The sequence below is a fragment of the Gadus chalcogrammus genome, chromosome 20 (assembly GCF_026213295.1).
Source record: "Gadus chalcogrammus isolate NIFS_2021 chromosome 20, NIFS_Gcha_1.0, whole genome shotgun sequence".
Lineage (NCBI taxonomy): Eukaryota > Metazoa > Chordata > Actinopteri > Gadiformes > Gadidae > Gadus > Gadus chalcogrammus.
In genome coordinates, this window is record NC_079431.1 from 12,803,069 (window position 1) to 12,819,628 (window position 16,560).

The 16,560-nt window shown below is 46.3% G+C and overlaps 1 protein-coding gene across 1 annotated transcript; it reads right to left on the minus strand.

The window, feature by feature from the left end:
• Positions 1–844: 844 nt before the first annotated feature.
• LOC130373455 (ETS translocation variant 5-like) lies at positions 845–13,400 on the minus strand. Its single transcript, XM_056579968.1, has 13 exons — positions 13,287–13,400; positions 11,731–11,883; positions 11,407–11,500; positions 11,099–11,146; positions 10,458–10,508; positions 8,197–8,320; positions 7,751–8,062; positions 6,656–6,990; positions 4,892–4,951; positions 4,396–4,464; positions 3,881–4,050; positions 3,638–3,739; positions 845–3,156 (listed from the first exon to the last, which is right to left on the minus strand). Exons 2-13 carry the CDS (start codon positions 11,776–11,778, stop codon positions 2,926–2,928), a joined length of 1,644 nt encoding a protein of 547 aa, XP_056435943.1. The 5' UTR covers positions 11,779–11,883; positions 13,287–13,400; the 3' UTR covers positions 845–2,925.
• Between the last annotated feature and the right edge of the window lie 3,160 nt (positions 13,401–16,560).

A 16,560-nucleotide genomic window follows, 5' to 3' on the forward strand; every position in this document is an offset into this window, starting at 1 on the left:
GTAGTATTTTGTTGTTTTGTGTGTTGTTCCTGTGCATAGACAAAACTAAACTGTGCTTAGCCCTAGACTTTCAACCCCACTCCCAGAAACACAATACAATAAAGAACAGCTAGACAAGTGCACATTAAGTATACATCACTCATAAATAATGACAGAAGCAATAGAGATAGGGAGAAAGGGAGAGCGAGAGAGACACATACACATACACACAAATATCAGGGCAGGGCATCTCCCTAGGGCACAGTAAAAAGCCTTTTATAGCATTCAAAAGCACTCCTCTCCCCTCCCTCAATCAATGGGAAACTGCCTGGCTCGCTCTGAGTGAACATCAGAGCTAGGCTTTCACACAAGACTCTGTGGAACTGAGTGGAAAACTGAGAAAGTCACTATTAGTAGTCATTAAATAGCAAATGTACCACATTTATGTCATACATGTATTCACCAATAGCAAAATAATAACTCTTTAATGGTAGGCTACATAATGACACATATGTCAAGGAAATGCATTGGAAATTGTTGTTGAAAGGAACAACAAAAGGAAATGGGCCCTACTGACATTTACAAGGCCATTACATCGGTATTACAGGAAAAACTCATGTCCTGAGATGGCTACAAAATATTTCAAAGAATGCGTGCGTGCGCGCACAGACACACAAAGATTGTTGTAAGAAAGTGGTTGGCCAATTGCCTGCGAAGTAGATCCAAATGTTCCAAATTCAAATTAACTTATTTGTTAATTAAAAGTAAAAGGACATTTAAAACACCTCAAGCCTGATATGCTTATTAGTTGGGGAGGGGGAGGGATGATATCTAATTATACTAATGTTTTTTTTTTTTTTAAACTAGAGCAGGACAAACACACCAATGGCTTTGGGTTAACCCCCCTCCTGATTCACAGAGAAAATGATCAGAAAGATTGGGAGGCATGTGACTCGGTAATGAGGCAGGTCAAGCTCACAGTGGCCAGCAGATCACTGCAGCTGATCAGCTGACTGTCGGCATGCTGGGAGAGACTGATGAAACACAACACCAGGACTGCAGGCAGTGGAGCATAAAGGACATTTTATTGTACCCAGTACAGATGGTCATCGAGTCAGCAGTGTAAGATACACATTGTGGAGGAAGAGAGGGATCGAAGCCTATACAAGTGCAGACGATCCCTCTGTTTGGGCTCGACCAGATGCTAAGTTCCTCTCATAAAAATAATAAAAGACATAGCTAGAGAAACTGCAACCCAACACAGCGGACATTGGTTGACCTTTGCGTGCAAGCGCTTGCCATAGTAAAGATAGCAGTTCCCTCGTCCATCCTGCAAAACCAAGTACAGTGGTCTCCGTGGAAACCATCAGCGAGACGAGCATCACAGGGATCCAGATTAGGTTTCTTGTATAAAGGTACCGAAGTAGGCAGAACTATACAGCTTATACATTAAAATCAAAACAGATGCAGACTTATAGCAAAAATATATATTTTATATAAGTTTGTCTATTTTCCCATTTAGAAACAATGTTTAATGTGAAACAAAAACAAAAGCAAAATCAAAACAAAGCGTCACAAATGTCTTCTTTGTCTAAAAAGAGCAAAGCGATATGTTAGTGGACAACGCAGTCTCTGTTGAGGATATCATGCAAAAGACAAGCAGAGGTCTCCAGTCAACAACGTTGGATTGTAAGAAAGGAAGAAAGATGTCAAATTTCATTCACTTTCTGTCTTTTTGCATGCAAGGCCTCGATGCTCCTGCCATCCTGGGGCATCGGAGGAACAAGTACACTGCCGAGAAAACATTAAATACCCGATAGAAGTAAAACAAAAGAAGGAACAATGAAACAATTTCATATACACAATGTAGAAAACCATTACAGGCTCTGGGAAAATATGTACTAATCTATCCCTTTTGACACGGTGAAAAAAGAGTGCTTATTGTTTGGAGATTGTGGGCCGATAAGGGAAAACAAAGGACTCGAACAGAGTGTGAAGCAGAGTGTGGAGTTGACACTTTGGAAAGGAGCGTTAGCTTTTAGCAGGGGAGTGCAGCAAGTAAAGTGGTTCTCTGGAGGCCGGTCCACGTTTACCAACCGCTATCTCCCTACCATCAGGAATCCCCCAGTCACTGGGCGTAGGTTCTCAGCCTTGGTTTATATTCATAGACAGAAAAAAAGGAAAAATAATAATACACGGAATACCTTGGAATATCTACAGAGGAGTAACAGCAGAATTTAATTATGGTGGTTTATTCTTTTGTGTAATTCTTTTCATTAAATTAAAGCCCTTTTAAAATTTATTTTTATTCCAGAGGGGTTCTCGATCACTGAGGGAATAATAAAAAAAAAAAGGCATATATAGAACAGTGCTGCATTTTTGATGATCTTTTTTTCAGAATTATAAACTTGAAATGTTCCACTATAGGTTATTCGATTCTCTTAAGAAAAGATTGTCACAAAGTCTGAATTGCAACAACTCTTGCACAGGAGTCAGTTCTTTTTGCAATGTTGCGCGACAACTCGGCTTGCTTCCATTTGGGTCTCCATAGTAACAGCCGGCCCCTCCCCTCCTTCCCTAGGGAGTGATAACGGGGGGCAGAACCGCTGGAGTCCAATCTGCCCCTCACCTCTTTCAACACCACCTTGCTCCCTAACTCTCCTCACTTGCCAGTGCAAGACTTCAACTGTGTGCATTCATTTTCTTGTTTTCCGGGGAGTGTGGCGAGTTTTAATCAGGCAGTCCAGCAACAAGAACTGTGTGTCGATGGCAAAAAAAAAAGAAAGAAGGGGGAGGTGATCTTGGTTTCCAACCCTGGGTTACTGGAGCAGGCCCCTTAAGACTGTAGGGCTGCTCTGGGTGCACGTTAGGTTGAGAGAGAGAGTGTGTGTGTGTTTGTGGATGATGCCTGTGACGTCATGTGCGTCATTGGAGCCACTGTGGCGTTTAGTAGCCGTAGCTGTCCGGGAAAGGCAGGCTGGCTGTGCACTGCTCGGCGGTGTCCAACAGATAGGGGGTGTTCTCGTCGTAGTGGCTGAGCGGCAGCGTCTCGTCCTCCGTGCCGGGCAGGCTGTCGGGGTCCCCTTTCAGGCTGGGCCTCTGGTTGTCGGGGAAGGCCATGGAGAACAGAGCCTCTGGGTCGCACACAAACTTGTAGACGTACCTCTCGCCAGCCACCTGAAGATGAGACAACGAGAGAAGGTTAGATGCCCGGGTCATGGATCATATTTCATGAGCACAACATGAAACATGCAGAAGCTTTGTAAAAAGTTTCTTGTAATATTATTGCAAACCATCAGAATTTTGGGAGTTAAGACAATTTACCATGGTTCGGAAACACAATTGTCACGTGGGCATTAAGTGAAGTTATTGTAATGTTTTGGGAAAGTGGAAACTAGTCAAAATCCTAGACTCCAGAACATAAAATACCTAACATGTGTTTACTAGCAGGAGGGAAACGGCCTACTATCGCATGACGTGCTTTATAATCAAATTAATTCTAATTCAAATAAACTACTCAGGCTGTGCTGTGACTTTTTAATGGGTTGGGTTAAACGGCTTAGCTCCATGCCAAAGGACCGCTATGGTGAAACTAGGTAAGGGGGACCTATTGATTATGATTCAAGGAAGAAAAAAAAGGGGCTGAACCTGCCTTTACCTTCTGCATGATGCCCTTCTCGTAGTAGTAGCGCAGGGAGCGGCTCAGCTTGTCGTAGTTCATGGCTGGCCTGTTCTTCTGGATGCCCCAGCGACGGGCCACCTGGGGTCAGAGGAGGACACACCGTTAGGTTCTAGCACCGGGCAAGGAGGTCATCAACACAGCTCACGTGATACCGAGCAGGTGGTGGGATTAGGCAGGCCACGTCGGGTGAGAAAGGTGGGGGGGCGGGGGTTTGCTCACCTCCTCAGGCTCGATGAGCTTGAACTCCATGCCGCGGCCCGTCCAGGCGATGAAGTGGCCGTTGGCGGGGTCGTCGAGCAGGGTGACCAGGAACTGCCAGAGCTGCAGGGAGCCGCGGCGCTGGTACGGTGGCCCGTCACGGTACACCAACGGTTCCTGCTTTACTTTACCTATGATCAGAGCGAGCAGGAGACAGGAGGAGAGGGAGAGGGAGACAGCCAGATGGAGAGGGAGAAAAAGAGGTGTCAGTGAGCACTGTTCTCTGCCACAGCCACACTGTGGTGAGACATTCCTGGCAGCATGCGACTGTGAAGTGGCCCGGCTGCTCATTCTGCACAGCCGTGCCACTGCCATTCAGTCAAAGGACCCTTCTCTTCTTCCAATGCGCAATCTTATTGACTTAGGCCTCATTTTACTTCTATGCAGCATATTATCAAACTGGAAAGGAGGACAAAAGTCTGAGTGCATTTTTATTTTATTCTGCAATGTGACATTCACTTTGGTTTAAATCTCACCTTCCAGTCTCTCCGGTACAACGCAGGCATCGTCAAAATAAAGGTGAGGTTCTCTGTCGAAGGAGAAGCCTGTGGTCGGAAAAGAAGCAAAAAGGAAAGAAACAAAATTAAAGAAGAGTAATGCAAGGAAGAACGGCAGCTTGTGGGAAACGGGCCCTCCATTTTATCCCCTTCCGGGTCTCTACTAGCACAACAAACCAATAAAAAAGCAATAAATCCTAGCAAACATCCCAGTAGTAGCAAACAATTATTTTTGTTACTATTACCTGCAACTGGGAGGAGGACAGAAGCATGCTAGTATTTTGGTTGCACTCCAGGTGGCATCATTTAAAGGCTGCTGACCTCCTGTTCTTCCATGTACTTTCACTGATTTAAAATGTCAAGTGGTTTGGGTGGATGCGTCAGGGCTGGACTAAGCCATTTAGATAACCTTGTTGTGTATGTGCAAGACTAGACAGTAAGTGGACTGTATGAGCAGATTTTCTCAGATCCTTACCTTCATGGTTGATTTGGTAGAAACCTGATCTTCCGAAGGACGACTGACAGTTAGGCACTTCTGTAACACAAAGAGGAGGGGTTTGTTTAGAGCAGGCGCCATAGCCAAACTCAATGCCATATTGTTTTCCCAGCATGGCAACATCCGCCTCACGTCATACACCAAAACATTTGTAACATTCTTTACACCTGCCTCTGCACAGGCTTAAGTAAAGAGTCCTTGATGTCCCTCACTGCGCATTGGCAGTTCTTGTTTGTACTGGAGAGACCGGGTCTGAAAGGTGATATTGATGCAAGTGGTGACCATCGGAAAACCTCGGCACATGGCTGTAACCATAGAAACACTGGCGGGTCCTTTCAACTTGCCCACTGTCCACCCCCATCTGCGGCTTCTTACACAACTGGCCATGACGCAACAGCTGGGCCAAAAAATGCCTAACCTACACCCACGCATGGAGACCGACACACACAGAGGCCCGTTGGGAGTGGAGAGAGCCCTGCCCTGTATCACTTGCGTGTCCACGGAGGACAAATAAACAGGATTAGTAGCAGGGTCGCTGTATTAACTCTCATTGACAATCAAGTTAGGCCGGTCCCCCGCAGGGGCAGACATCTGTCTTCTGTTTGCTGTGTCACTGCGGATCCTCATTATTCTGCTTCCTGTCTACTGATAAGAAAACCAGAGATCAATCAAGACCAAGTGTTTTCCTCTACTGGCTGTCCCTATTTATTCTTAAGAAGCAGCGTACTCTTAAGGGAATAACAGCAGCAGGATCTTGCCTTTCAAATTCCTTATAAACACTGTGAAGACATAAGGGCTACTCAACTTTGTGGAAATGTAACCGCTCATGTTTTTGGCACTGCGTTATTGCCAACACAGTAGTTCATGATGGTCATTTAAATCTACCGGCCATCGGGAGAGTCTGGCAGTGACGTTGGCATCTCAAGGCCATACAAAGCTAAGAGGATTTATCATTGCATCACTGGCTGGCTTGCTTGCTTGTTCCGCATGGAATGGCAGTGAAAAGCACTGAGACAGAAGGGATGAAACAGTTTAGGAGCACGTTGGTATAAATGTGGAGGAGGACGTGGGCAATGAGGAAGAACAACAGCTGGCGGTGTGGGCGACAGATAAATAAATAAATAAATAAATAAAAGATGAACCACAGCAATTGCATATGGACATTTGTAGTTCATACCACATAAGCGCAGCACAGTTGATGGTTCCAACCATGCTGGAAGAAGGATTTTGATGGAAGAAGGCATTCTAGCACCTTCTGCTAAAGTTAGCCGTGTATTACGACCCTAGAAATGTACAGTCAAACTCCATCGCTTGACTGTATAGCATCGCTCTAAGCCCTTTGTGGCCAGTGACCCAGATCTATTTCAAGGTAGGTACATTGAAGACGTGTCTCCTAACCTGGCTGGCTGACCCACTTACTTTTTGCCCTTGGAGGCTTAAGCTGATATAGGAGGAGACCCACTTCTACTTGCCGTGGATGGAGGGGGGTGGGGTGGGGCTGGAAAGATTAGGACCTTTAGCGTGGTTGTTTGTGCGGGCCTGGAGATCTTCTACCCTCTAAACCTCACATACATGCGTCATAGGCAAAACAAACAGGGCCTGGAACATTCCACCAACCCTGCCTGAAAGCGTACACACACCTGGACCCTCGGTGTGTATCCTTTGATTTGTATCCACTAGTAAACAGCTACGCACATTACTAAATCTACTGCATGCTGACCACTCTCAACTGTGACAACTCACCAGAATCAAAGCAGAAGTCACGCGGCTCCTGTTTGATGGCCATGGGATGGAAGGCCGCCTGAGGCTGTCCCTGCGGGGGCCCCGGGGGGCCCATGGAGGGGACTCCTTGTTCTGCGTACCGCGCGTCCATCAGTTCTTGCTTGAAGCCCTGGGGAGGCACGGCGACCAGGGGCTCCGACATCTGGCGGTGGTAAGGGGGCCGCCCGTCGCGGGCCACTCTGTTGGTGCTGCTGCTGCTGGTGGAGGCGGTGGCGGGCTGGGGCAGGAACTGGGAGCACTGCTGGCTCTCTGACGGGGGGAACGGGAGGCATGGCTCCGACATCTGCCTCTGGAACCTGGGGCAGAGCAAGACGTAACGGAAGGTGATGAAGTTATTCGTTTTGACAGCGACCAAATAGATCATTTATATGCAAGGGGGCCACATGCATGTCTATTTCTGGCACCGGTCTTACAAATGCATTGGACGACACTGGAACCCTTACTACTTCAGTAGAGAAGTCCAACTGATCAAAAGGCATCCTACTTTCTAAAAACAAAACCAACCAACTATAACTGTATGGGATATTAAAGGCTGGTTTCAGATGTACAGTCTTGGCGCATCAATTAGGGCACATTGGTTTGCATATAGACTGACATTTGAGTTGCTGATGAAATGTACTGCAACCCACAGCACTCAAAAGATAATGGGAGCACAGCTCGCAGAGTGAGCAGCATGAGGGCTGGGAGCTTGTGCAAGGGGAGAAGGTGTTTCGACAGAAGGAAGGCTTTCCAACAGCTCTCAGATATTCAGCGGCCATCCATATGAGGAGCTGTCACATTGCTAGCACCAACCCAATCCATAACCCGGTCTGTTACCACCCTCTACATCCCAAACAGCCTCACCCCCAATATCAGCATTAGCGAAAGCTATTAAAGTGGTAACACAATCCCACTGAGCTTCTCCCATTAGCAATGGAAAAGTGCATTTACAGCAGTGACACACACACAGGGTTAAGAGTTAAATATATCTGCGGTCCTCTCTTCAGCCGTGCATGTTTTTTTTCAGCTATTGGCATAGCAAGGACGAAAAGCCATCCCTTCTCCCCAGCGGCTTACCTGTGCTCGGGGCTGAAGCTGTTGGCATCCTGGTTGTGGGGCGGGCAGGGCACAGCGAACGGCGGGCTTTGGCCATGGAGCTGGTGCGGCCGCTGGCTGTGAGCGCCATGGTTCGCCGCGAGGGGCTGCTGCACCTGCAGGCCGGGATGTTGCCTGGACTGAGTCTGACCCTGGGGTATCCGTGGGTGTGAGGGGGAGGCCTGCTCGCTGAGGGGGTGTGCCCCCGTGTTGCCGGCAGGGCCACAGGGAGAGACTGGCGTGGAGGGGGGAGTTAATGGCTTGAACCCCGGGGTGGGCTTCCTGTCGTAGGCACTGCAGAGGAGGGACAAGCATAAGACACTTAAAACATTGTCTGATGAGAAGGGATTGATAAGCATGCCATACAGTGGCGTTGGCTGCAAATGTCATGCGAATCGAAGCGGTACGATCAAGATCGAAACACATACCTGTAGCTGTAAAGGCACTTCTCTCCGTAGGGCATGGGACTCCTGTCCTGGCGACAGGGAGAGAGTTCTTTGGAGGGAGTCAGCTCTCGTTTGATCTTGGCCGGAGGCGGGCCATGAAACATCACTGAACAGGAGGAGAGAGCAGAGACAAAAACACATGAGCCTTGCTGCAGATATCCCCCACTAATCGAATCCATAAACAGAAAGTGCAGCAGTTATCTTAACCACATTTCAAATTGGTAGATAGATAAATGGACGTATGGACAGTGTCTGCGTATTCCCAGGACTGACAGAGCCACTTAGAAGCCATTTATCACAGGCCTTAATGACGGTTGACAGAGGGATCTGAAAACCGCCATCTATCCACCATTACTGGCCAGCAAAGCGCTGTATACACACACATACACGCATGCACAAACAGGACTATCAATGCCCTCTTCGCTGATACCATTACTGGGAGGCCAGTCAATACCCATGAATCAGTGTGGTGTAATTCAATGATTGTGAATGATTTTCTTCCCTGGCAGTGTAACCATTAGACACTGGCTGGAGCGCAGCGCGTATCGGCTGCAGTTTCCTGGGCGCCACATAATGGCAAGGCAGAAACTTGATCCTCAGGCACAAAGGCGCAGCAGCCAAATACATCACCTTGGGTGCTGATGGACTTATGGAAAGCTAACAATGGGCACGTGAGCTCCCCCCGTGCACCCCACGTGGTGAGATACCGCAAAATACCGGGCCCCGTGTTTGCCTTTACAACGCTGCCCGGCCGTATTGTGTGTTCCACAGCCAGGTTTCCCTGAACATTTCTTCAGAACTTTTCCATCCTAATGAGATATGGTTAATAGTAAATATTGTGAAAGATATCTGAGCGCCAAGTTGCCTGATTCAACACAGTGAATTAGGCCACATATGATCAGCAGTTGGAATTCAAGTTGTTTTTGTCTTTTGGTTCTGATCGCTAGCTAGAACCCAAGCTCACCGACAAACGAAGCCTTGGCCCAGCTTATAAAGAAATACAGAGGTTGCCAGACGGTTGCAAGAAATTCTTCTATTCATTCCAGGCCTAGTTAAAAGGGGCACTCAGGGGGCAGATGGAGAAGGCTAACTAGCTGGGTACAGTGGGAGAAAGGGAATGCCCCCACCGTCATGTGACGTCCTGCTGACTGCAGGGGCAATGCAGTCAGTGCTGGGAGCCGGGACCACTGAATAGGCAGCCTGTGTGAGAGGCTGGCCCCCGGCCTGTCCATAACGGTCTCTGCCAATTGCACGTCGCACACACTCAAAGTACAAGGTCAAGGGCTATATGGCTGAGACACTTGACTGTGAACAGAGCATAGCCGGCCTTACGAAAGGGCCCCTGTCTGGGCTTGGGCTATACGGAATGTACTGTACATGTCAAAGCCTAAACCACAATAATATATTGCATCGCTACAGGCAAGCCAGTGGTCACTCTGACGCCCACTGTGGCTTTAAAAAAAGGCCAGGACAAAAGACAGCCGCGGACCACGCCCTGCCTCTACCTCCCCCTCCTTCTCCTCCCAGACACAAATATAAACAAACTGGGGCAATGGAACCGGGGCAGAGCAGTGAGGGGAGGGACGCTTGAAGAGCTCCATTGAACATAATTCTAATATTTTCTGTGGCATCTCTGCCAAAACGTTAAGTGCAGAGACAAATGAAAGCTATGGCTCAGTGGTGGGGGGGACGGACGATGGGATAGCTGCACCAGAGTACTGGGTCAGGAGGTAGCTCTCATACAGCTCCTATCCTCTGTGATATGGGGGGAAGGGGAGGGGGGGGGGTGGGGTGAGTTGAGTTGAGGAACCCACCACTTCACCTCCCCACCCAGCCTGGTGGAATCCAGCCCGCACCAACGACTGGGTCTGAGTGCGGGAGAGTGTGAAATCAGATTAGTAAATGGGCTCATGTGATTCCCCGTGCCAATCGGATGATTAAACTCAAAAACGGATATGAGGACCAGGGAGAGGGAGATAGATTTTGTGTGCAAAATAAATATGTATTTGGAGGCACCCAAAGACTTCCTGGAGGCCAGCCAAACAAGGCCTCAAAAGTAGCCGAGAATCTGCCAAGGAAAGCTGTGTTAAAGGAACAGTCCAACGCACCAGAAACTATATCCACACCGGTGTTCGCGATTGTAGGGGAAGACTCTAAAAGGGTGGTCGCGTGCCGCACGCACATGCACACGCACGCTCCTGCACATGCACACACAGCGTGAATAATAGAGGTCTGATACTCACAGTTATCTGACTGGAAATCTGGGACAAACTGTTCGTCATCAGGCACATGTGCTGTGGAGATATGGGAAAATGTCAAACATACTATGAGCAGAAAAACAGATCGAGCTTCCCTGCTGGGTCCCTGGAGCGGTCAATCTTCCACTGACATTTTTATGTGTCAAGAAAATAAAAGATGAGGGGATACACAAAGGGCCTGTGTTAAATTTAAATAATTCACTTTTTCCATACTAGAAAATGCCTCAGTGTTTTGGTTGCAATCGGTAAAAGTAATAACAGTCGGACATAGCTATAAATCACTATAAAAAAAATCTAATATTAGAGAAAACTGAACCTAGGATCGACCACGGGGTAGAAAGCCTGCAGGAGTTCTTGGTCAGCAAGTTCCTATTTACAGAACTTTGTTCAACTTGCGCCAGTTACTAAGAAATATTTACCATTCTGCCCTCAAGTTAATCTTTAGCCACTCATGTTTCCAAATGTCACCCCAATTGCCATTATACATGGTATGAAAAAAAACATTACCCCCTTGGCTGAAATTGTAGTCAACAAGGGATAAAATAGCTTATTCGAGAGAAATACAGTAATTCACCAAGCAGGCTGACCCATTCTCTACTGAACCACAAACAATACACACAACGCACCTTCCGCAATCCAGATCTCTTGCAACTGACAGAGGTCTTGGAAGAGTTCTAGGGGGGAATATCAAAAGAGAACAAAACGTGAATTACAGTTTATGTACTAGTACTTGCGTGCACAAAACTCAACCATGTTGACCACTGGAAACCCCCCTATTTAGCGTGAAGTCTTATTACAAGTTGCTGCAAGATAATTACAAATCAAGCCCACATCGGATGCTTTCCAAAATGTTGAAATCAACACCATGGCAACGCTGAACTGCCCTTAAAAATATGCCTTTATATGGGGGTGGGGTTTGGATACAACCAATTACCTTCTGTGTCCAGGGCGAGTTCACTGTCAACAAACTTCCTCTTTCTGTCATTGAAGGGTCTGGCGTAAGACGGTTCCTCAGAGTGAGACTTGTGCTGTGGCGAGGGAGAGGGCGACATGTTTTCCAAACAGAACGATTCAAGGGAGATCATCCCAAATCAACCCATGCGTGACAGGACTAGGCTAATCATCAGACATTCAGCGGACAAGAATATGCTCTTGAAGAGGGCTTGTTGCTGGACCAGCATGGCCATGATGCAGTCCGTCTATTTACATCTACATTGTGTTAGAGTGTAGTGGGTGGGGCTGCCTTGGGTCCACTTACGTTGGGTGGGACCATTAATGGTACTTGCTGATCATAGAATCCGTCCATGTTATCTGGGTCTAAAGGGGTTCCCAGTTCCAGGGGGGCTGGGGGAGGGGGGGGTTTTCGCTTTAAAGCGACAGCACCTGGCTCACCTCTCCTCGATCCGTTTAACTTTGGACAAAAGATAGGGGGAGAAAAACAAGTGTAAGAAACGGAATTGAATCATCAATTTTTTTTATTAAATTACGAGACGGAATATATAAAGATTATGTTTTTTGAGGATCATGGTCATAGAAAAGAGAAGGCATTTTAAAACTTGATTTAAAAAGAGAAAGATTAAACTTTTTCTTTAACTTTAATAAATTAAAAAGTTTTATGGCGGTTAACATCCTTGTAAATACACTTTGTCGTTGTGTGACGAATTCTATGGCTTATAATCAATCCCAGCCATCTGTGAACCGCGATTATATAGGTTTAAACTTAATCAGCTTAATAAACTTAAAAGGAAGAGTATCGTTATTACGAGACGGCTTGAGTTGTCTTGCGTCCTGTGCAACACAGAAAAAAATAGGCCTATACTATTAAGCAAACAGTAGGCCTAAATAGGCGACTGTTATCCAGCAACTTTGCCCTCCCCAATAGAGATGTAAATTATTGTTTTACAGCATGAATTATGTTAGATTTAAAACAAATTCATATTGATATTTAAATGAATAAAATACAATTTAACATTCACATCTACACCAGTGCCTTGCATTCAAACTCCATCGCTCGACAGATGCGAATCCCTCCCTTCACTTATCTATTTTAATGGATGACGAATAAAAAGGTTGTTTCTAGACAATCATTAAAGGTGTCAGGCAGACCCATTTTTGCAACGACCAGGGAAATAAGTTGTCTTCCTGGTGATGTTTCAAAAGCATTCGTGCGTGATTTTCCTGGGTAAGGCTAATAACGAATATAAGACTCGGCGTGTTATTATTAAACTTGTTGAATGGGCCGCCTTATTTAGAGCAATGTCTTTGAAACTTACGGCTTTCCACTGAGAGGCCCAAGTAGACTACATTTAAAATGACTACTTGACGTAGGCCTCAATTAAAAAAGTTTTCTTTCCTTGAGAAGAAGGGGCCGAGGCTGGGGGATGAACCCCCCCCCCACCCCCCTCCTGATATCCTCCACCCCTCCCCCCCGTTTCCCCTCCCAGCGCGGCCCCTTGTTTTTCTCAATGAAGTGAAACTTGATCCGTGTGGAACACAGGAGGGAAAAAAACTGACCCTCCATTCATAAAAATCACAGTCGCCGGACCGCGGCGATCACCAAAACGCTAACATCAAAACACATAAACAGAGACGTGGGCTACCGAATACGGTTTGATTACTTTAAAAGTATTACGCACAACGTTTACTGAGCAAGATGTTAACATGCAAATAATATCCCATATGTAAATAGCGCAGGCTATTTGGCGTCACACGCAATTTCTTCCAAAACAGATCTGCGTCTGCAACTGCTGGTTTTCGGAAATTTAGAAGCAGATAACTGCAAACGCTAGCGCTAGCATAAACTCGGCCGCTTACCTTAGATGTAAGTGTTTATCCAAAATTGAACGTATGCCGTTTAAATATCCACAATTTAACCGAGAACTGTATGCGCGCAAACTGATGTATTCCCTCCGACTCACAGAACTTGACTGAGCTTTTGGGTAATGGCAGGGTTGATTTTCCCTTGGGCTCAAGCGTTGCGCACATACATGCGCTCATTGGTGGAACAACAGTGCCTTTCAATGAGACAGCCAATCGCATCCCTTCTTAATGAATTATGCATCGCCTTCCTCTAAACCTATCACAGGGCAGCAACAGTTTTTTTTTTATGAATGGCTTGATTTCATTCACATTTTTCTATCGTCACAGCCGACATAATTTAAAGGGCACGCGACAAAAACGCAAAGTGCCACAGAAATTAAGACGGATCTGAAATCTCTTGTGGAATCACATTGTAAACTCGAAAGAAATTATTTTAAGAAAATGAAAACTTAGGAACGGTAGTTAAATAAACACCAGCAATAATAAAATGTACATAGAATGTGTAATAAAATATTTTATTTCATAACGTTGCCTATACATAACAAAAATAAAAATAATGAAAACTGTAAAAACCTGTAGCTGCCTTCTTTCTTCAACAAACAAAATGAAACATAGGCTATTCGATGATCTTAGACAAACAATGATAAGGTTTTATAGCTAGGTGAGAGAGAGAGAGAGAGAGAGAGAGAGAGAGAGAGAGAGAGAGAGAGAGAGAGAGAGAGAGAGAGAGAGAGAGAGAGAGAGTGTGTGTGTTCGTGTGTGTGTGTGTGTGTGTGTGTGTGTGTGTGTGTGTGTGTGTGTGTGTGTGTGTTCGTGTGTGTGTGTGTGTGTGTGTGTGTGTGTGTGTGTGTGTGTGTGTGTGTGTGTGTGTGTGTGTGTGTGTGTGTGTGATGGAAGGGGTGTAACAACCAAAAGGTTAAGGGTCACAAAGGAGGGCGACCATGTCATTATTACTGCGGCCCCCATATAAAGATGTCCCTTATTTAAAACTCCCCCACTCACTGGAAATTTCCAACAAACCTGTGATATCAGCAGCTGGTATAAAAACCTTAAGCCCCACTGAATCCCCTGCGCTGCAACGGCAAGCTTATGAGCTTGTTGAAGGAGCAATGAGAATAGGAATAGACAAATACACACACAATTTACTCCATGTCACATATAGGATAACATGCTATCTTTGTCAGCTGCCCTTGAGGTCTCGGACCAAAGGCAAACAGCTTGTCTTACATCCAGATATATGTTTCATCAGAGCGCAGTCTTGGAGCATATGCCTGAGAAGAGAAAGCCCAGTCTTAGGTTCGAAGAGTCACCGTGCCAAATGCATGTGCTGATGATCAGGTCATTTTGTATCATTAATCTACCAACAATCTATGCAAGAATGAATGAGAAAGTGTGTCCACTGGTGGCAGTGTGTAAGAGCTAAATGATCCAGGCCTGATCATGCATAACCACAGCCATTCCCCGCACCATCCGCAGAGCGTGGACATGGTGCGTGCTCGCTGGTGGGCGGTGGCGTGTGAACAATAGGCACTCTGTGCCATTTTGGTTCTTTCCCTAAATAAATGTGACAGATAGGAGAGAAGGGGGAACTGTGTGTGTGAGTGGGGGTCCATACCCCGGCTCTTTATTGGACTCTGTATTTTGGGGGTGTTTGTGTGGAGGCCAACATGGTCTCCTAAAGCTGTGATTTCCCGTTCCCTTGACCATGCAGGGTTAGGTACCCTGGGGACTGTGTGGGTCAATGTGGCTCTGACATGGCGGCCAGATCAATGCCGTGCAGCGCGATACGGCCCATAAGCCCGATCTTAAACAGCCGAGGCAAGGTCATATTTCTGTGACTATCTGGCTCTGGGTGCTACTCTCTGGGAACACTTTGCTACATTGTAATCCTGCAGGAGGAAATATACACCTGGCGGTTATGTCCCGCATAAAGCCTTCAGAATAGGAGCGCTTCATGTCTGACATACAAATAGCAGGAGGGAGAGAGAGAGAGAGAGAGAGAGAGAGAGAGAGAGAGAGAGAGAGAGAGAGAGAGAGAGAGAGAGAGAGAGAGAGAGAGAGAGAGAGAGAGAGAGAGAGAGAGAGAGAGAGAGAGAGAGAGAGAGAGATATCCAAGCAGAGAGTGAGGGAGAGAGGAATCGCAAGAAAAAGGTCGCTCTCTCCCTCTCTTTCTCTAATAGAGAGAGAGTGGGAGAGAGAGGGAAAGAGAGTGTGATAGCGAGGGAGAGAGAAAGAGAGAGGGATAGCGAGGGAGTAGTCCCTCTCTCCACAGTTTGGAATAATTGTAGTCCATATAATGTAATTGTAATGAAAATAATGAAACAACAAGAACAATTATAACCGATCACAATCTGTCCTCCAGTCCTCCTTGAAGAGTAACCATAGAGATAAAGAACACTTTGGCGCTGTGTCCAGGCCTGCCAATATGTGGCAATTTTCTGAAAAATAAAAAAAGGCTTCAATGGGAAAGTGGAGCCTGGGGCCAGAGGATGCTCTTGCAGAGAGGGGACGAGATGTGACTTGCTCGCTATTAATAGCAAATTGGGAGATAATTCCTGCCTTGTTATCTTAGCAGCTGCATTGAAGACGCCTAGCCACAGGCTGACTTCTAAGTGAGGGGCTGTTGTATAACCGACCCGCTCCTCTATTCTCTCTCTCTGTCTCTCGCCCTTGGCTTTGCTTTACCTCTTTGCGGTTTTCTTCGCGACTGCCATTGGTTTTGATTGTATCGTCCTTCTTCTTCTCCTTCTCCTCCACCAGTCCTATGTGTCTCTGTCTCCTTGCTTTCAGGAACACGGGAGTAGTCTGTAGAGGCCGAGGCAGAGGGCATAGCCTAGCCCGTGTCCCACTTTTCCCCACAATCTCATATAACATATATATCAGCAAACAACCCTCCCCTTGTCGTCGTCCCCCCCGCTCACATACATAATTTAGCTGAAAGGAATAATAAACAAAGTACAATTATGCTGCAGAGAGAGTTTCATTTGGAAATAGGCCTACTGTAGATGGAAACCACAATGCTTCCGTCAACAAATAGAGCACCAACTTTATTCAATACTATAGTGTTGTTATCATCGTACTTAAATGTACATACTTGTTGAAGGAACAACCATTCATTCATAATATCGATGTGAATGTACATAAATAGACTCATGCTGGCGGCCTTGTGCTCTGATTAGGCCAAAAAATGATTGTCACTCACTCTATTGGACGATACTTGGCATTCAGGGCAGGCTTAATCTTAGACCTATAGGAAAGGCCGGGGAAC